This window comes from Hyperoodon ampullatus, assembly GCF_949752795.1.
Source record: "Hyperoodon ampullatus genome assembly, chromosome: 4".
Classification (NCBI taxonomy): Eukaryota; Metazoa; Chordata; class Mammalia; order Artiodactyla; family Ziphiidae; genus Hyperoodon; species Hyperoodon ampullatus.
Window position 1 is genome coordinate 27,294,615 of NC_136917.1, and position 20,115 is coordinate 27,314,729.

Genomic DNA, 20,115 nt, shown 5'->3' on the forward strand with positions numbered 1-20,115 from the left:
GGAACCCAACTCCCAGCTCTGGGAGTCTACTCTGTACCAGGCCAGGCTGAGGGCTGTTCATGTGCCTTGTCCTTTAAAAATAGCCCCTGCCTCTGCCATTTTACAGATGCGAATACTGAGGCCAGGAAAAGGCGAGGGCCTAGCTCTGCCCCCCAGCCCCATCCCTCACCTGGTCCCTTTCTGTGCAGGCAGGTTTCCCAGCCAGCACTCGGCAGGCTGCTTCCTCCCGACCCTTGTCTTAGCCCACTTCCTCAGAAAGGCCATTTCTGGCCCCCAACTGCCCCCCTCCCCACCAAGCTACTCCCACAGTGGGCCACTAGGTATTTATTGGGCTTTTCTCTCATGGGCCCTCAGGGAGGGCGAGGGGGAGACGTTTGCGGGGCTGGACGCGAGCCTCAGTTTCCCCGCTGGTCCCTGGTGGAAGGGAAGGGGTGGTCTCAAGGCCGCGGCTGCGGCGCGGGGGTGCACGGGTCGGGTGGGCCGGGGGGCGGCGGCGCCACCTTAAGGCGGCTCTGCCCGCGGCTCCCGGCCGAGCCCCGCCGGAGGGAGGCGGCTCTGCGCGGGGCCCGTCGCCCGCGCCTCTGAAACCGGCCGCTGCTCGCCCGACCTTCTGCGCCGGCCTCGCGCCCCCCGCCCGGCAGGGGCCTCGGTGCCCCTCGGTCCCCGCGACCCCGTGCGCTTGCTCGGGGGGCGGGGGACTCCGGGGTCCCCTGCCCCACGCCGCTGCCCCCTTCTTTCTCGGGCAGCCCCCCACCCCAGCCTCTCCCCCATCCCGCCGCCGCCGCCGCCTCTCCGCCCCCGTCCCCATATCGTCAAGCTCAGGCGGCGTGGGAGGGGGGGCCTCCTGAATCGACAGGATGTACCCCCAGGGAAGGCACCCGGTGAGTGGGGGGCCTGGCTGCGGGGGGTAGGGGGGGTCGCGCGTCCGGGAACTCAGACCCCGGCTTCCCACCCCCAGACCCCGCTTCAGTCCGGCCAGCCCTTCAAGTTCTCAATCTTGGAGATCTGCGACCGCATCAAAGAAGAATTCCAGTTTCTTCAGGCTCAGTACCACAGGTGAGGGGGGCGGGGGCGTCCCGCCCCAGGGGCCCCGGGATCTCACCCGGGGGCTCACCTGGGGGCGAAGGGCGGGGCCCGCTGGGGCGAAGGGGCGGGGCCTCCGGCGTGCAGGGAGGAGGGAGAGGCCCTAGGGGCGTGGGGAGGGAGGGCTTCCAGGTAGAATCGCAGGTGAGGAGGACGGATGGTCCAGTGCTGGGACATTTTGAGCCTGGGAAGGGATGGGGTGGGCCTGGGGGCAGGAGGTTGGGGGTGTGTGTGAGGAAGTGGGGCGGGGGAGAGCCAGTCCTATCGCTTTGGAAACTGGCCCAGAAGGGGTCCGTGGGTGTCCCTGCTGGGGGGGCAGGGAGAGTGGGATCCCGATGCCCCGTCTCCTTCCCAGCCTCAAGCTGGAGTGTGAGAAGTTGGCCAGTGAGAAGACAGAAATGCAGCGACATTATGTCATGGTAAGGCGGGTTGTCAAAACGGGGCGGGGGGTGGGGGGGAGAGTGGGGAAGAGAGCTTGCCTGTGAGTGGAAACACGTGGGGTGTGAACCCCGACTCCAGTACCACTCTGGGGCAAGTCCCCGGCCTGCTCTGGGCCTCGTTTTCCCTCATCTGTAAAGTGGGCTGCTTGGGATTCCAGGCTGTCTCCCAGGGCCCTCCCAGCTCTTAAGAACAATAAGGGAAGGATGCCCATAGGGTATCTGGGTACTGCCCCCCTCCCTCACTCCCCTGGGGAGAATGGAGGGGGTTCCTGCTTTCTTCTCTGGGCTCCCCCTCTGGGCCCCCAGGGAGCTGGGAGGCTCTGGGTCCTGCTGTGATCCCCCCCAGTCTGGGGGCTGTTGGAAGACCCAGCGTCACCCAGAGCAGCTGGACAGCCATGGGCACGGTGGACATTGCCAGACAGCTTTTCCTTTGCAGTACTATGAAATGTCCTACGGGCTCAACATTGAAATGCATAAGCAGGTAACTGTGTGTTGGGGGTAAGGGTGTCCAGTGGTGGGGGTGGGGGGGTCTGGAAGTTGTGAGAGGGACCCAGCGCTCCCTCTGCTCCAGGGAACAGAGGTCTTATCCTGAAATCTCTGGGATCAGGGGGCCAGATTTCAGCCTCATGAAAGGAAAATGAACTGCTGGAGACCGTGTCTACGAGAGAGTTGGGCAGTGGACAGGGGCCAGGCGTCCCTGTCAAGGAAGGCTCATAGCAGAAGCCAGCAGCCAGGTCAGCCAGGCTGGGGAGGGACTTCTGTCCCAGGAGGGGGACAAACGGACAGTCTTAGAGGTCTCTTTCAGATCAGCATGTCTGACATTTGGAGATGGATCCTGAGGGTCTGAGATGGACCCCAAGGTTCTGTCGTTGTTTTGAATGTTCTGAGATTAACCCTAATGATCTGAGGTTCTGAGACTGTCCTCAGCTTCTGAGTGTGACCTCAAGGTTCTGAGTTAGACCTGAAGGCTCTGCAATTGACTTCAGTTGCCCAAGATTAATCCCCAGATCCTGAGACTGAGCTCGAGATTTTCTGATGGTTTCTAAGGGCAGGCGAGGATTCTACCACCCATGCACCCTGATGTTTTCTAAGGGGATGAAAGGGACCCCAAGATTCTGAGGTTGAAGGAATCTTGGATTTTGTCCATCCAAATATTAGAATAAACGGGCAGAACCCAGGGTCTTTCTGGTGGGTGGGAAGAAGTAGGGGTACGGTGGGAGTGCCTGGGGGCGCCTGCCTTGGCGTGCTTTTCTGGGTCTCTGGGGACTCTGCTGTGTCTGGTATAGGTGGCGGGGGGCTTGTCTGCCTGGAGCATGGTGTGGTCCCATGGGTGCATGAGATAGACCCCCTTATAGGATGGAGGGTAAAGGATAGGGTACCGGCCCTAGGAGCCTTCGTTGCACCCTCCTGGTAGCAGATGGAAGACACAAACCTCACCCAGATACACAAAGCACCCAGCACTCCTGTAACTGACGCAGAGGCAAAGCACAGGCTGACAAAACACCCCCTTACCCACCCACATGCTTCCCCTCTGTTCAGCCTCTATGGGGTGTCCCCGGCCCAGCCCCCGGTCCCAGGTGAAACCTACAAGTAAAACCACACTCTTCGTATCCTATCTCTATCCTCTGACACCAAATATTTCGTTTTTGCCACACCAACGAGTTCTCCAACTCTGACACCAGCTGGGTGTCCTACACTTCAGCTCAATCCTAACACACTACCCAGAGTCAGTGTAGACCCCACAGGTTCAGGGATCAGCCCCCCAGGACTGCCCCCACTTCAGATGCCTGTTGCAAGTCCAGACCTCCTGGGCTTCTGACCCACCAGCTATACATCAAGGTTCCCGCGACCCACTCCTCGGTCTGATAATTTGCTATAATGGCTCACAGAACTTGGGAAAGCTGTTACTATCACCCTTTCATGATAAAGGATATCACTCAGGAACAGCCAGATGGAAGAGATACACAGGGCAAGGTATGGAGAAGGGCATGGAGCTTCCGTGCCCACTCCGGGCGCCCCCTCCCAGCACCTCCATGTGTCCACCCACCAGAAGCTCTGGAAACCACTTCAGTTAAGGGTTTTTAGGGAGGCTTCATTACCTAGGCACGATTGATTTCACCAGGGGCCACTGGTGATTGACTCAACCTCCAGCTCCTCTCGCCTCCCCGGAGGTCGGGAGTTGGGGGTGGGATTGAAAGTTCCATCCCTGTTAATAAACTCACGTGCGGGTGAAAGGGGCTTATTGTGAATAACAAAAGATGCTCCTCTTGCCTTTAATACTCAGAAATCTCTAGGGGTTTTAGGAGCTCTGTGCCAGGAACTGGGGCAAAGACCAAACGTATATTTCTTTCTTTTTTTTTTAACTTTTTATTTTATATTGGGCTGTAGTTGATTAGCAATGTTGTGTTCATTTCAGGTGTACAACAAAGTGATTCAGTTATACAATATGCATGTATCTATTTTTCAAATTCTTTTCCCCCAAATGTATATTTCTTATATCACAGCATCACACCCCTGAGCGTGGTGCTCTGGGATCGCCCCTGACTACAGCCCCTGGGCGCAGGCACGACCCAGAGAGGGGCCATGCCCAAGAGAGACCTGGGACCAGCCAGGGTTCAAACTCAAAGCTCCTCGGGGTCCCAGTCTGCGCTGGGTGGCTGCGCAGCTGCTTTCTGGAAATCTCTGTTGAGTGGGTCTGGCGGGTGGTGTATCTGTCTGTCCTGTCTTCCGGCTCAAGGCTGCCCTGGACATCAGGTGGACGGTGTCCTCGCCAGGCTCTCAGTCTATCCCGGAGCCCGTGCCCCACACTTGCACCTGCGGGTGACAGGCCCCTCACCCCAAGCTTTGCAAAGGCTTGTTATGCCCTGGAGTGGAGGTTCTGGATTGACAGCCTCCCCTCCAAGCCTCCTCCCCATTGCTTCCTGCCAGGCTGAGATTGTGAAGCGCCTCAGTGGTATCTGTGCTCAGATTATCCCCTTCCTGACGCAGGAGGTGAGTGGGCTTGGTGGGGGGATGGGGAGCGGAACTGGAAGAAGGGTGGGGGAGGGGTCTGGCTGGATGCCACAGGCACTGGTTCTGCTGGGTGGCCTGGGCACTGGCTGGGCTGGGGCCTTAGGGATGGAGGGGTGGTGTTGGCTGAGGGGGGAGGAGGGGGGCTCAAGCCTACAGCCAGGCTGCCTCGGTCCAAGTCCTGGCTGTGTGGCCTTGGGCTAGTGGCTTGCCCTCTCTGTGCCTCTGTCATGAAATTTAGAACAGTTGATACATACAAGGTGGTGAAGATGATGCTGGGTGCTTAGTAAACACCCAATAAAAATTAGTCCTTAGTACTTTGTCCCTACATTATGTTGAGTGAAATCAGCCAGTCACAAAAGGACAAATACTGTCTGATTCCTCTCAGCGGAGGTCCCTAGAATCATCACATCCATAGAGACAGGAGGTAGATGGTGGGGGCCAGGGGCTGGGGGAGGGGGATGGGGAGTCAGTGTTTCCTGGGTACAGAGTTTCCTTTTGGGAAGATGAGAAAGTTATGGAGATGGATGGTGGGGCTGGTCGCAGGACAGTGTGAATGTATTTAATGCCACTGAGCTGTGCACTTAAAGATGGTTAAAAGGGTAACTCTTACGTATTTGTAACCACAATAGTACAAAAAGGTGGAACAGGGCAGATAAAACAATAGAGTATGAGCACTTCATTGAAACTTAAAAAAATAAAGTTAGCCCTTGTGCGAATGCCCCAAGTTCTTCAGGGCCTTTGCATGCCCTGTTCCTGCTTCCATCGGGAGCATCCTGTCTCCAGAGAGACAAGAGGACAGATTCTGACACAGGGTGGATACAGGGGGGCCCTCACTGTGTTGGGGACCAAAAAAGGGAAAGGTGCTCCTCCTGGTTTGGATCTCATTGAATCTGAGGTTTCTGGGCTCTTGGGATGAAGTGAGATTCTGTCTGGTCTCAGACTTAGAGATGGTGACTGAAAGCCCAGGATGAGAACAAGGTGGCCCAGAGTGAGAAAGGCCCAAACCACAGGAAACAGGGTAAAAAGACTTTAGGAAGGAGTGAATTAAGACACATGTGTGCCCCAGCAAATTCCATGCTTCTAGACTAGGAGTCAGCAAAGTACAGCCCGAGGGCCAAGTTACCTTCCCTTCACTTGTTTTGTAAATAAAGTTTTATTGGCACACAGCCATGCCCACTCATGGCCTTATTGTCTATGGCAGCTTTCCCCATAAAATGGCAGAGTTGACGAGTTTCCACAGAGACCCTCTGGCCTGCAAAACTGAAAATATTGACTCTCTGCCCCTTTACAGTCAAAATGTACTAATCCCTGGCCTGGACACACTCTCACAGGCATGACCTGTACAGGAGCGCCTGGTTAGCATCCTGACACCTCCTTAGTGGTGTCACACAGCCCAAATCCCCATCCTGGGTAGTTGCAGGTGCACAAGTGGCCTTAGAGCACACACAGGAGCAACCAGCCATGTGTGGCCATTTACATTTGTATTAATTTATATTTCTTTTAAAATGTATTACATTAAATTTACATGTAAATTTCTATTAAATTAAATTAAAGGAGGCATTCCGTTCCCAGTTGCACCAGCCACATATCAAGTGCCCATGGCCACATGTGGCTTCCGTATCCAACAGTGCAGACTGAGGACATTTTATCACTTCAGGAAGGTGGGGAGAGGAAGGAAGGAGGGTGGGATGAGGGTGGGGTGTACAGGGCCTCTAGAGGCTGCCAGTTTGTATATTGTGACCTGGGTGGTTGGTACTCGGGTACTGATTTGTACAGTGGTTCTTTACTGGGGGTGACTCTGCCCCCAGGGGACACTGGGTGATGTTGGGGACATTTGTGGTCATCACCCCTGGGGGTGCTCCTGGCATCGAGTGAGTGGGGGTCAAGGATGCTGCTCCACACCCCACAGTGCCTGGGACAAACGCCCACAGAGGGTGACCCAGCCCCCATGTAAGCAGTGCCGAGGGAGGGACCCTGATGTATAAACCCCGATTTCTAATTATTAGTTTGAACTGCACTTAAATGCTTTGTTTCTTTGTCTGTCTGTTTCATGATTTTGAAAGGAAAGGGAGAGAGGGAGAGAAAGAAACTACAAAGAGCAAGCGAGAAAAGGGACTTCCCTGGCGGTCCAGTGGTTAGGACTCCACGCTCTCATGGCAGGGGGCACGGGTTCGATCCCTGGTCAGGGAAATAAGATCCCGACGCCAAAAAAAAAAAAAGTGAGAGAAGAAGAGGGGCCCCGGAGGGCATGGCCTGGGAGGTGGGGTTTCCGAGCAGATGGGGGGCTCTCCTGAGCGCCCTCCTCCCACCCACCCCCAGCACCAACAGCAGGTCCTGCAGGCCGTGGAGCGGGCCAAGCAGGTGACCGTGGGGGAGCTGAACAGCCTCATTGGCGTGAGTCTTCTGGCCCCCGCCCCGCCGTGGGTGGTGAAGCTGGGGGTGCCGGGTGGGCAGCTGGCCTGGGCTCTGGCCGCCCTGGAGACCCCAAGGGTGCCCCTTCTGCCTGGACCCTGCCTGTCCCGGCTCTCTCTCCGTAGCCTTTTGGGGGGGGTGGGTAGGGCACGGCCGGGGCCCCGCCCCTGGCCCACCCCCCTCCTCTCCAGCAGCAGCAGCTCCAGCCGCTGTCCCACCACGTCCCCCCTGTGCCCCTCACCCCTCGCCCGGCTGGGCTGGTGGGCGGCAGTGCCACAGGGCTGCTGGCCCTGTCGGGAGCCCTGGCCGCCCAGGCTCAGCTGGCCGCGGTCGCCAAGGAGGACCGGACAGGCGTGGAGGCCGAGGGGTCCAGAGGTGAGTGGACATCACCAGATGCCGCGGGCTGGGGGCACGCAGGGGCCCAAGGAGGGGATAGCAGGACCATCAAACTCACCAAAGGAGCTGCAGGGTCGTGGGTTCAACTCTGTTCCCAGTGGGCTGTGTGTCCTTGGGCAAGTTCTATCCCTCTCTGGGCGTCTATCTGAATGGTGCAGGGAAGGGATTGTCCACCCCTTGCAAGGGTGTTGGAAGGAGAAGGGGGGTTCTGAGCTGGGAAGGGGGCTTTATACACTGTGGAGGGCTCTGCGCTCTGGCACGGTGGGATACAGACCCCTTATTCTTTTTCCTTCTCTCTCTTCACCACGTCCCCGCCTGTCAGTGGAGAGAGCCCCGAGCAGGGTAAGTTGAGGGGCATGGGGGATTTGCCCTCTTATCTAACATTTGCTTTGTCTTCACATGTGGCTGAAGCTGCTTGTTCTGAGCTGATAGGGGCCTCAGAAGGAGGCCGCATCCTGCTTTCACACTGTGTAGCCATTTTTTTTTGGTGGGGGGGATGCCCATAAGACTAGAGTTTTATTTATTTAAAATTTTCCATCTCTAGCGAGTTTTTGCAATTGAATAAATGAATGTGTGCTCTGGTAGCATTCCATCTATCCCTCCATCATTAATTTATCCCTCATCCAATCCATTTTATCATATACAAGAGTGCTGACCAATAGAAATATCATGTGAGCCCTGTAGGTAATTTTTTTAAACTTGTTTAATTTTGAAATCATTACAGATGCCCAGGAGGTTGCAAAGAAATGTACAAGGAGGTCCCATGCACCCCTCACCCAATGATAACATCTTGCAAAACTAAAATACCATATCAAAGCCAGGAATCAGACATGGGTGCAACCCACAGGGCTTATTCCCACTTCACGGTTTTACACGCACTCGTGTGTGTGTGTGTGTGTTCATGCAGTTTCAGTCACTCGTTTAGCTTTGTGTAAACATCACTGTAAATTTTCTAGTAGGCACATTAAAAAAGTTTGGGCTTCCCTGGTGGCGCAGTGGTTGAGAGTCCGCCTGCCAGTGCAGGGGATGTGGGTTTGTGCCCCGGTCCGGGAAGATCCCACATGCCGCGGAGCGGCTGGGCCCATGAGCCATGGCCGCTGAGCCTGCGCATCCGGAGCCTGTGCTCCTCAATGGGAGAGGCCACAACAGTGAGAGGCCCGCGTACTGCAAAAAAAAAAAAAAAAAGTTAATCAGGTGAAATGAATTTCAATAGTAAATTTTATTTAACACAATGCATCTAAAATATTTCAACCTGTAATCAACAGGTTTTTGTTTTTTGTTTTTTGTTTTTTTTGGAGCAGAGAAAGGTTTATTGCAGGGTCATGCAAGGAGACCTGCAAGGTTGGCTCATGCCCCCCACAAAACCCAAACTCCCAACATAAAACAGTTTTAATGGGATCTTTTCCGTTCTTTTTATTGTACTACGCCTCCAAGATCCGAATGCATTTTGCACTTAGAGCTCATCTCAGTTCACACTAGTGTCCCCCACCCAGGGGACCCTGGGCGATGTCTGGGGACATTTGTGGTTGTCATGACCCCACTGAGTCTGCCCTTGGAAGGTCCCTTTTCCCAGATGGGAAGCTTAAGGCACAAATCCTAATAACAGTGATGGGGATCCTTGGTTTTGGCTGGACCAGGACGCAGTCTGAGGCCCTGTGTCTCTGCAGAGTGCATCCCCCTCACCGCCAGAGAGTGTGGCGGAAGAGGAGCGACCCAGCGGCCCGGGTGGCAATGGGAAGCAGAGAGCCGAGGAGAAGGATCTGTCGGGACCTTATGTGAGTGGGCGGCACACATGGACTGGGGTGGGCAGACAGTGTGGGAGGTGGACCAGACTGAGAGATGGATTGCCCTTGTGCGTCTAGAGCTGGGAAGGAGGTAAGGATGCCTCCTGGTCTCTGGCTCTTCCCCCACTGCACAGAGGAGTAAAGTGAGGCCACACAGCACCTCTTGGGCACTCAGCTCCATCTCCTCCATTGAAGGATTCCCCCTTCCCCCGGCCTCCCTTGTACTTGAGCAAATGAACCAAGCCACAGAATCCCAGTCAAACCCTCCTGAAGAGATGTAAGGGGGCGTGGAGGCAGGAGCATGGCCAGGGTGAGCTCTCTCCCCCGTTTCCCCCCAGGAGAGTGATGAGGACAAGAGCGATTACAACCTGGTGGTGGACGAGGTGAGTCGGGGTCCAACCTCCTCCTACTCTGACCTCAGGACCAAGAGGTCTGGGCACAGAGCAGGCAGTGGGTTATCTGGGGGAGTTGGGGGACCCAGAGGGAGTGGGTGTCCCGGTGTTCCCCTCTCTATGGGATGGCTGGGATGGGGATGGCATGGGGCCAGGGGAAGTAGGAGAAACTGGGGCACCCCAGGCTGACCTCCTCTCCATAGCACAGGTGGGGAAACTGAGACCCAGAGAACCCTGGATGTGGGCAATGGAAGCAGCTTCAAGCCCTGGCTCACCATGTCACTTTGGGGGAGTGACACCCCCTTCCCCGGCCTCACTTTTCCCCATCTGTTCAATGGGGGAAAAAAAAACCAAGCCCATATATAGTCCTTGCTATGGGTGCTTATGTCATTTAACCCATTTTACAGATGAGTCCACTGAGGCTCAGGGAGTTTTCATAATCCTCCCAAGGTGGGTCCTAGGTGTCCAGTCTAGAGGTTGGGGTAGGACACGAGCAGGGTATAGAGAGGGCCTCTCCTTCCCCTGCCACTTCACCCCGCCCCCCCACTCATCATCACCTCCTCCAACCCAGGACCAACCCTCCGAGCCCCCCAGCCCAGCAACCACCCCATGTGGAAAGGCACCCATCTGCATCCCTGCCCGTCGGGACCTAGTGGACAGTCCAGCCTCCTTGGCCTCCAGCCTTGGCTCACCGCTCCCCAGAACCAAGGAGCTCGTCTTGGTAAGGAGTAGGGGAAGCCTTGAAACTCATTTTATTCATCCTGGGGAGCTGGAAACAGATTCTACCACATTAGATGTGGGGTGATGAGAAATGAAACAGGCTGTTGTGGTCCAGGATTCCCTTAGTGATTATTTTGCTGCCTTCCTAAAAACCACCTCTACCTACATTAGTCCAGTAATTTTCCTAAGTGGACTCACTCTGTGGAACCTCAGTAAATCTGGAAAGGCAACTTCGTAAATAATATTAAAAGGCAGCTCACCATCTTATGTGGAAACCAAGTATCTCTTGCAATAAATAGGAAATCCGGTGAAAATAAACACAGTGAAACTATAGAATTGCTGGCTTGGCCAGGCTGATTCCAGCCCTGGGAGTGTTAAGGCCTTGGGGACACACCAGCCCCAACCTGGGATGTGGTCCCTGCAAGAAAAGATGATCCATATCAGAACAACTCTCTCCTTGGGCCTCCTGATGTTTAATGCCAGCTGTATGGACCACCTAAAAGCACTCCCCCAGGCATTCTCAATTCAGCTCCTTTTGTCCCTGCCCCCAAATCTTCCCCAGACCCCTGCCCTGCCCTTACCAGGGAGACTGTGTCGGTTTCTAGGCCTCCCCTCCCAGTGGGTTGCTATGGCAACCGCCAAGGTTGGGGCTCCCATCGCATCTCTTGTGCCCTCCTCCCACTCCAAGGAGACAAAGAGGGGGAGGGGCAGCACTGTTCTAACGGAGAAGGCCCCCCTGGTCCCCACGTTGGCACCGTCCACTCCCTGTCGTGGGTGTGTTGAGTGTGGCTATCACAAAATGTGTGACCTTGTAAAGGAAAGATAGGGTGCAACCCACACAAGACGAGGATGTGAAGTTTCTTGAAAGGCAAAGGAAGCGATGGCAGGAAGCCGAGACAGAGCTTGTTCCTCCGTGAAGGAGGTCCGGCTCCCCCTCTCCTCCAGGGTCCCCAAGGGAAGGGACAGCAGTGGGGGAGCTCCTCGTGGTCTCCTGCTTCGAGAGCCCATCCTAGAGTTTGTTCCTTGGCCCTAAAAGATGCGACAGCCTCTAACTTTGTGCATCGCCTTCTCTTGTGATCCCTGTGCGCCCACCATGCCCCAGATGTAGGAATGTTCACCGCATCCCTTACCCTGTGGCTGCCCTGTGTACCTTATCACACGCATGCGCAGTTCTCCCAAGATTGCCTGGGTTCCCGTGGGTACGCGCGTGTGTGCACCCCATGGGGTGGACACTCAGGCGTCCGCCTGGTGTTCCGATGCGTGCAGATGCTCACACGGGCCCCATGCTCAGGAGGTCGGCTGTGGGGCCCGCTCCCCTGGTGTGTGTGTCCCTGCATGAGCCCTGGCCTGCTCCAGGTGTACTCCCTCCTCCCTCTCACCTTCTGCCCAGATCCTTGGGCTGCAAGGCACCAGGTGCCTGGGGGTGTTCAGTCCCACCCTCTCTCCCCCAGAACGATCTTCCTGCCGGCACCCCTGCCTCCAAGTCCTGCGACTCCTCCCCGCCCCAGGACGCGTCCACCCCTGGGCCCAGCTCCGCCAGTCACCTCCGCCAGCTCGCGGCCAAGCCAGCACCTTCCACGGACAGTATTGGTGAGTACTTGCTGGTGCCTGCCAGGACAGGCCTCCTTTCCGGGGAGTTCTAAAAAATGGTGGGGGTGGGGGAGGCAGGACATGTGGATTCCAGCTGGGGCATTGCCTTACCCTTTCCATGGCTCAGAATAGACACTGCCTCACTCTGGGCCTCCGTTTCTTCATTGTCTTGGCTTGATGGGCGGGGAAACTGAGGCCCAGAGAGGGGAAGTGACTTGCTCTGGGGCTTCAGCCCAGTGCTGGAGAGACAAGCTTTGGAGTTAGACAGGCTTGGGTTTCAGGCCAGCTTTGGACACTCACCAGCTGTGTGACCTCGGGCAAGTGATCGACCTCTCTGAGCCTCACTTTCCCCATCATTAATATGGGGATGACAGCGCTCCTCTTTTCTGTCTTATGGTCGGGCTCTGGCTGGTTCCGGAGTCCCAGAAATAAACTAGTCCTGGAACTTGCCTTCAGGGAGCTCCCAGGTGGTGGGGGAGGAGACCCAGACCCCAAAATTCCAAGCTCTGTGATCAGGGCTGGGGTAGAGGAAGGGACCCAAGATGGGCCAGGTTGGAGGCAAGGGGTGGAGTGGGGAGGCTCAAGGATGTTCCTGAGATGTTGCTGGACATTGAGTCTGGGTTTTGAAGGATGAGTAAGAATTCAACAACTGAAAAAGGAAAAGGAAAGGCCTGTTGGCCAGAGGGAACAGCATCTGTAAATGTCTGGAGATAGGACAGGGTATCTGGTGGATGCTGGGCCAGAGCATGAGAGCCCTGGAGCTCCCCCAAGGCAGTGGAAGGCAGGATCTGGCTCCAACGTGTCTGAAGATCTGTCTGTGTCTCTTCTCTCTCAGCCCTGAGGAGTCCTCTGACCCTGTCCAGTCCCTTCACCACGTCCTTCAGCCTGGGCTCCCACAGCACCCTTAATGGGGACCTCTCTGTGCCCAGCTCCTACGTCAGCCTCCACCTGTCCCCCCAGGTCAGCGGCTCTGTGATGTATGGACGCTCCCCCATGGTGAGTCCTCAGGGTGGGAGATGCCAGGAGGTGTGAGCAGGGCCCAGGGGCTGGGGGCTGGGAGGAGAAACCAGGTACACACAGAAAGACCAGGGAATTGGGAAAGGGAGGAAAGTCCTGGCCTGGCAAGTGCATGTGGGAAGACGATCTGAGGGTCTCAGTAGCCCCACAAGCTTAATACAAATAAGCACCTGTGACTGTGGAAAAAGCAACTGTGATTATGTTGCGTTAAGAGAACCAGAGAACCTCAGCCATGGGATGTGAGGGTCCCCTTCAGCCTGGTGTACAGTTGTTCGCCCTGATTTTTAAGGGACTTTGGTGATTCTGGTAGATTGTAGAGGAAGGATTACCCCAGGGAGAGGACTGGAAGTGATGTACTATGGGAAAGAGTTGAAGGAGAGGCATGAGACTCCTGAGCTGGTGCAGGGGGAGGAGACAGGGTCTGCGTGGGCCCCAGAGGGCAGTACTGGGACCGATGCTTGCTAGAGTGAGCCATCCTGAAGTGGGTGTAGATGCCTCCAGAGGGAATAAAATGCCTGTCATTGGAGTTATTCAAGGCCTGAGGCTGGGTGGGCACTTGCAAGGGCTGTTGTAGAACAGGGGTCAGCAGTGTTTTCTGTAAAGGGCCAGATGGTAAGTATTTTTGGCCTTACAGACCAGTTGATCCCTATCACAACTACTCAACTCTGCCTTCATAGCTCAAAAGCCACCATGGACAACATACACAGGAATGGGTGTGGCTGTGTGCCAATAAAACTTTATTTATGAAAACAAGCAGGGGGCTAGAGTTTGCTGACCCCTGTTCTGTGCATTGCACAGAAGATTCATCAGGATCCTTCCACCTCTGGGGCCATAGGATTCCCCAGCCAGAGACCTTGGGGTTCCCTCATGTGAAAGCCTCCACTTTCCCATCTGTAGGATGGGTAAAGGAAAGGGCATCTCCCCTTTCTTGGGGAGGGGCTGATAAACAAATTGGGGGGGTGTCCTCTGATAAACAGAGAGGAATATGGCAAGTGAGCATGGGAGAGGGCAGTTGTGGGTTTGAGTCATCCGCCCATGACACCCCCGTTGGCGTTTTGGCAGATGGCATTTGAGTCTCATCCACATCTCCGAGGGTCGTCCATCTCTTCCTCCCTGCCCACCATCCCTGGGGGAAAGCCGTGAGTACTAGGGTGGGGCTCCCTGCCTCCTGTCAGGTGCTTACATTGTGGGGTGGGTGTTGGGCTTCCCTGCTGTCTTCCCAGAAAGTCTCTTCTGTAAGATAATCGGGGCTCCCGGAGTTGCTCTCTGGAGAGAGGGTTATGTAACAAGCAAAGGCTACACTAGTGGTTCTCAGCAGGGGGTAGATTTTGTGCATCCTTACGGACCCCCCTCCACCAACCCCAGGATTTAGTGATGTGATATTTTTGGTTGTCACACCCGAGTGCTTCTAGCCTCTAGTGGGTGGGGGCCAGGGATGCTACTCAACACCCTACAATGCACAGGACTGCCCCACCCCAGAGAATGACCCGGCCCCAAGATCAGTGAACTTTCTGCCGTGACGGGAATGTTCTACACTTACAGCTGTCCAATCTGATTGCCATCAGCCATCTGTGGCTTTTGAGCACTTGAAATGTGGTCACTGCGACTGAGGAACTGAAATTTTAAATTTCTTTCAATTTAACTGGCCCTGTGGCTGGTGGCTGCTATTGGACTGCGTTCTCTGGAGCTCACAAGGCATCTTCCTGGATCCTCTGTTCCACGGAGATTCACTAAGTGCTTGCTTACCATGCACCAGGCCACGGCCGGACCCCTTCCTCTTCAGTATCACGCTGACCTTTGATCCTGGGGCCCCGTCCCTAAACGCATGGGGGCACAGGCAGGGGGGTGAGGGTGGGGAGGGTCCCGGCTCCCCGTGCGTCATGCCCCACCTCCCGTCCAGGGCGTACTCCTTCCATGTGTCTGCGGACGGGCAGATGCAGCCGGTGCCCTTCCCTTCTGACGCGCTGGTGGGCGCCGGCATCCCGCGGCACGCGCGGCAGCTGCACACGCTGGCGCACGGCGAGGTGGTCTGCGCGGTCACCATCAGCGGCACCACGCAGCATGTGTACACGGGCGGCAAGGGCTGTGTGAAGGTGTGGGACGTGGGCCAGCCGGGCGCCAAGACGCCAGTGGCCCAACTGGACTGCCTGGTGAGGGCGGGGCGGAGCTTGCAGGCCAGCAGGGCGGGGCTTATAGGCCGGACGGGTGGATCTTACAGGCCACCTAGGGGTGGGGCTATAGGCCAATGGGTGGAGTTTATAGGCCAATCGGGGCGGGGCTTGTTGGCCAATTTGGGGCAGAGCTCTTAGGGCACCCACAGGTGGAGATTATAGCCCAAAAGGGTTGGGGCTTATGGGCCAGTGGGGTGGAGCTTATGGGCCAACCACGGGCAGGATTTATAGGCCAATGAGGGTGGAACTTACAGTCCAGCAGGATTGGAGATTAAGGCCAATAGGGTGGAGCTTATAGGCCAACCCGGGGCAGAGCTTACAGGCCTACTGGGGTGGTTTTTTCAGCTGGGCTCTGGCAGGCATGGCTGAGGGTACTACCCCACGCCCTTGCTTCTCTCCCCTCCCAGAACCGGGACAACTACATTCGTTCCTGCAAGCTGCTGCCAGACGGCCGGAGTCTGATAGTGGGTGGTGAGGCCAGCACCTTGTCCATCTGGGACCTGGCGGCCCCCACCCCTCGCATCAAGGCGGAGCTGACCTCCTCGGCGCCCGCCTGCTACGCCCTGGCCGTCAGCCCCGACGCCAAGGTCTGCTTTTCCTGCTGCAGCGACGGCAACATCGTGGTCTGGGACCTGCAGAACCAGACCATGGTCAGGTGGGTGGCCGGTGCCCTGTGACCTCAGGCAAGCCCCTGCCGTCTCCCCTTTGTGCTATGGGAGCGGCCTGGGAGGATGCTGAAACAGCATCACCTCCAGGATGGACACCTGGGCCCTCCTTCCTCCAGGCAATTCCAGGGCCACACGGATGGGGCCAGCTGCATCGACATTTCTGATTATGGCACTCGGCTCTGGACAGGGGGCCTGGACAACACCGTGCGCTGCTGGGACCTGCGGGAGGGCCGCCAGCTGCAGCAGCATGACTTCAGCTCCCAGGTGCCGCACGGAATCTGGCAGAAGGGGGACACAAGCTCCAGGAATCTGGCCTCCCTTCCTCTCCCCCTGAGGCACCCACTTCCAGATGCCGGGCAGGACCAACTACCTGCTCTCTGTGTCCATCTTTCTTGTCCTTGAGACAAATCCACAGACCTTCCTCTTTAATTCTTCAAAGACAGCACAGGGAAGCACGAAGGAGCTGATTCGTATCAAGCTGTGGGGCTACTAAGACCCTCAGATCATCTTCCCAGATGCTCTTGCCAAGCCATTCCTCTGTTCCTTTGTCTCTTGTGTAGCTGGTTTCTCCTCCCAGCCTTCAACCCCTTGACCCTACTGAGAGCTCCTGACCACCTCCCCCAACCAGGACTCATCGTGGGGGAGCTGCTGACCCAAGGGGACAGATAGGAGCCGGACACAGATCTCTACTGGGGGTGCTGTGGAAGGCTAGATTGAAGGATGTGGTGAAGCGGTTGGACAGAATCATGGGCTCCCCAGGGCTGAACAAAGAGTCAAGGACAGGTCTCCAGACACCCTGGACCCAGATCCTGTCTCCCATTGCCTTGGGGGCAGGTTGTGAGCTCCTTGGCCTGTTCTTTAAGACCTCTGTGCTCTAGTCTCACACACACCATGCCATGTGATACCTCTGGACCTCCCCACTTACAGTTCCCTCTGGCTGACATGCCTTTCCTTTCCTTTCTCCCATTGGTAAACTCCTACACATCCTTCAAAACCCATCTCCAATTTGCCCCCTCCTTGAAATCTGGTGGGCACTAGCCCCTGAACTCTTTCTTTTTTTACCTTCTCTTTAGCTTGAAGCTTCCTTTGATAGGGAAATCAGGGGTGCAGGTGGGTATAGTTGTCCATCCCGTGTCCCCAAAATTTAGATGGGTGGCATTCATATCTGGTGATCCCATGGTGAATATCTCCCATCCCACCGGGCCCTTCTTTATACAGGAACACTTCTATATGGCCAGGAACATGTGAAACCTTCCAGGCTTTGCTGTGAATTTATGGTTCTTTCCACACGTCTCATTTGTCAGTAAGACTTTGAGAAGCTTAGGATGGGTGAGGGTCTTACGCCTCTCTGTGCGGCGCTGGGCATGGGGCACAGACTTATGAAGCCACCGCGTACTTTCAAATCAAAGTAAAAATTGGTGTTGGCAAGTGGGGAAAGTTCCAAGTTGGGAGTCAGAAGGCCTGGTCTTTGATGGACTTGCTATGTGACCTTGAGCTGGATGTGGCCTCAGCTTCCCTTCCACCATCTGCTGAAGGGGAGCTACTGTCCTTGCTGGCTTCACCCCCTCCCTCCCTCCCTCCCAGAGCTGTTGTGCGTTCAGAGAAGATAATGGATATGAGGCCCCAGGGTTCCGTGTAATTCTGATTAATATTAATGATTCAACACGCAGTTGCCTGCTGTGCTCCAGGCCCAGGGCCAGCTGCTTCTCCACGCGGGAGATGCAGCGGGAGAGTGTTGGACATCTCCACTCCCCGCCCTGGCCCCCCAGCTCTGGGCATCCCCCCCACACCCCAAGGGGTTTTTCATTGCCTGTCTTCCCTCTTCACCCCCAGATTTTTTCCCTGGGCCACTGCCCCAACCAGGACTGGCTGGCGGTCGGCATGGAGAGCAGCAACGTGGAGATCCTGCACGTCCGAAAGCCCGAGAAATACCAGCTGCATCTTCACGAGAGCTGTGTGCTCTCCCTCAAATTTGCCTCCTGTGGTGGGTGTCTGCCGGTCTGGGGTGGGGACTCCGGGGCGCTGGGGCAGGGTTGCCAAAACACAACCACAACAAAAAAAAAACCCACGACAGAAAAAGAGGATCCCTGGTTTAATTTGAATCTTAGGTAAACAACAATCATTCCTTACTTGTCCCATTCTAAGTATTGCATGGGACATACTCTAAAGGACAAAGAATTTGTTAGCATAGGTAAGTAGATCCCAAGTATTTTATGGGACGTACTTACACTAAACAACACATAATTTATTAGCATAAGTATGTCCCCCAAATACATGGGACGTACTTATACTAAAAAGCAACTAATGTGTTAGTGCAGGTATATCTCAAATATTGCATGGGATATACTTACACTAAAATTTTTTTTTTTTTTTAGTAAAGATATGTCCCAAGTATTTCATGGAACTTACATATACTTAAAAAAAACCCCGAACAAACAGATAATGTACTATGTGGGACCCACCAGTACTAAAAATGATGTGTGGTTGATCTCGGATTCAGATGTAACTGGGCACCCTGTTTTTATCTGGCAACCTTCTCCTGGGGCTCCCCCTGCTTGAAGGCCAGTTGGAGCCCTTTGAGGCCTTGGCTTCAGTATCTGAAATGTGGGGGGGGGGAGCTCGAGCATCAGCTAAGGGGCCTCCTGTCCCCCAGAGATGGGCAGAGGTGTGAGAAAGGGAGCGAGAAGAGAGGCCAGACCAGGCTGCCCGCCTCTGCCCACAGCCCCCAGCCCTGGCTTCCTCCAGTCTGCCCCTCTCCTGAACTCCCTGCCCTCCTTCCCCCAGGGCGGTGGTTCGTGAGCACCGGCAAAGACAACCTGCTCAATGCCTGGAGGACGCCATATGGAGCCAGCATCTTCCAGGTACTTCGTGTCTGAGGTCCCCAGCCCCGCAGGACACCAGGTGCCTGGGGACCCAGTGGGGATTGAACAGGGAAGTGTCCCCACCAGCCACGAGCTACTAAAGCAGAGCGGTCAGCCCGAGGGCCACATCTGTGTACAGCCTGTTTTTGTTTTTAATTGTGATAAAATGTATATAAAAGTTTCCATTTTAACCATTTGTAAGCGCACAGCTCAGTGGCACTAAGTACATTCACACTGTCGGGCAACCATCCCCACCATCCATCCCCAGAACTTTCTCATCTTCCCAAACTGAAACTCTGTCCCCATCAAATACTGACTCTCCGTCCCCTCCCCCAGCCCTTGGCCCCCACCATCTACTTCCTGTCTCTATGGATTTGATGACTCATATGAGTGGGATCACAAGATTTATCCTTTTGTGTCTGGCTTCTCTCACTGAGCATCATGTCTCCAAGGTCCATGAACGTTTTAGCAGGTGTCAGAATCTCCTTCCCTTTTAAGGCTAATATTCCACTGTATGGATGGACCACATTGTGTTTATCCATCACCCGTCGATGGACACTAGGATTGTTTCCACTTTTTGGCTGCTGTGAATGTTCATGTACAAGTTCTCGTGTGCATGCATGTTTTCATTTCTCCTGGGCAGATATCTTGTAGTGGAATTGCTGATAATTGTTTAATCTTTGGAGAAACTGCCAGACTGTTTTCCAGATTTTCTATTCCCACTAGCAGTGTGTGAGAGTTCTGATTTCTTCCCATCCTCAACAGCACTTGTTCTGTTCTCTTTCTTATAGCCATCCTGCTGGATGTGGAGTGGTTTTTACATTTTTTAAAGGGTTGTAAAAGAAAAAGGAGATGATGTAACACAGACTGATTTGGTCTCTGGACGTATGGCCAGAGCCCATTTGGACTTAAATGAGCTTTCGGGTCAAAGCCTAAAAATTTACTATTGGCCCCTTTACAGAAAAAGTTTGCAGAGCGCTGGTGTAGGTCCTCCTGCTGTGAGCCTTAGCCCTCTGCTGTGCTGTGTGGCCTCATGCCTGGTGCATACCCTCTCTGAGCTTCCCAGGAAAGGGCAGTTCTCCTGTTCCAGAGAACTGAGGTCTCGCTCTTCCCAGGAGCATTGTCACCTGTCCAGAGGCTCAGCTCCAAAGGACCTTTCTCTGGAAAATGTGTCACCCTCCTTCCCTCTCCCCTCCTAGGCTCCCCACACTGGGCTCCCCTGAGTCCTGTCTTGGGCCCAGCCTGGACCACAGACTCACCCTTGTGGGCAGTCTCCTTCCTCTTTGCTCTGAACTTGCAGGTGGTCAGAAGCACAAATCAGACCATGCTGGCCTTGGCCGTGCCTCACTCTCCCTTCTCTCTCCCCCTTCCCCTCCCGATCGACAGTCCAAGGAGTCATCCTCCGTGCTGAGCTGTGACATCTCTGGGAACAACAAGTACATCGTGACAGGCTCTGGGGACAAGAAGGCCACCGTGTATGAGGTGGTCTACTGAGACACCACTCTTCCTGCACCCCTGGCCCAACTCCTGAGGGAGGGGCATCCAGGACCCCCTCTCCAGTCCTACTCT

General features: G+C 55.3%; 1 protein-coding gene across 4 annotated transcripts; it reads left to right on the top strand.

Moving 5' to 3' along the window:
- Nucleotides 1–857: 857 nt before the first annotated feature.
- TLE2 (TLE family member 2, transcriptional corepressor) lies at nt 858–20,040 on the top strand (the record flags this gene model as incomplete). Of its 4 annotated transcripts, none has more annotated exons than XM_079703884.1 (20): nt 858–881; nt 959–1,056; nt 1,439–1,502; nt 1,894–2,004; nt 4,452–4,514; nt 6,855–6,929; nt 7,139–7,322; nt 7,666–7,685; nt 9,011–9,118; nt 9,466–9,510; nt 10,091–10,240; nt 11,691–11,829; nt 12,665–12,825; nt 13,909–13,985; nt 14,747–14,996; nt 15,425–15,672; nt 15,802–15,949; nt 17,519–17,669; nt 18,470–18,546; nt 19,933–20,040. In XM_079703884.1, 20 exons carry the CDS (start codon nt 858–860, stop codon nt 20,038–20,040), a joined length of 2,301 nt encoding a protein of 766 aa, XP_079560010.1. The 4 variants fall into 4 exon arrangements, with proteins under 4 accessions (XP_079560010.1, XP_079560011.1, XP_079560012.1 ...); XM_079703885.1 differs by having other exon boundaries at nt 1,960–2,004; XM_079703886.1 differs by having other exon boundaries at nt 1,960–2,004; nt 7,142–7,322.
- Nucleotides 20,041–20,115: the final 75 nt, after the last annotated feature.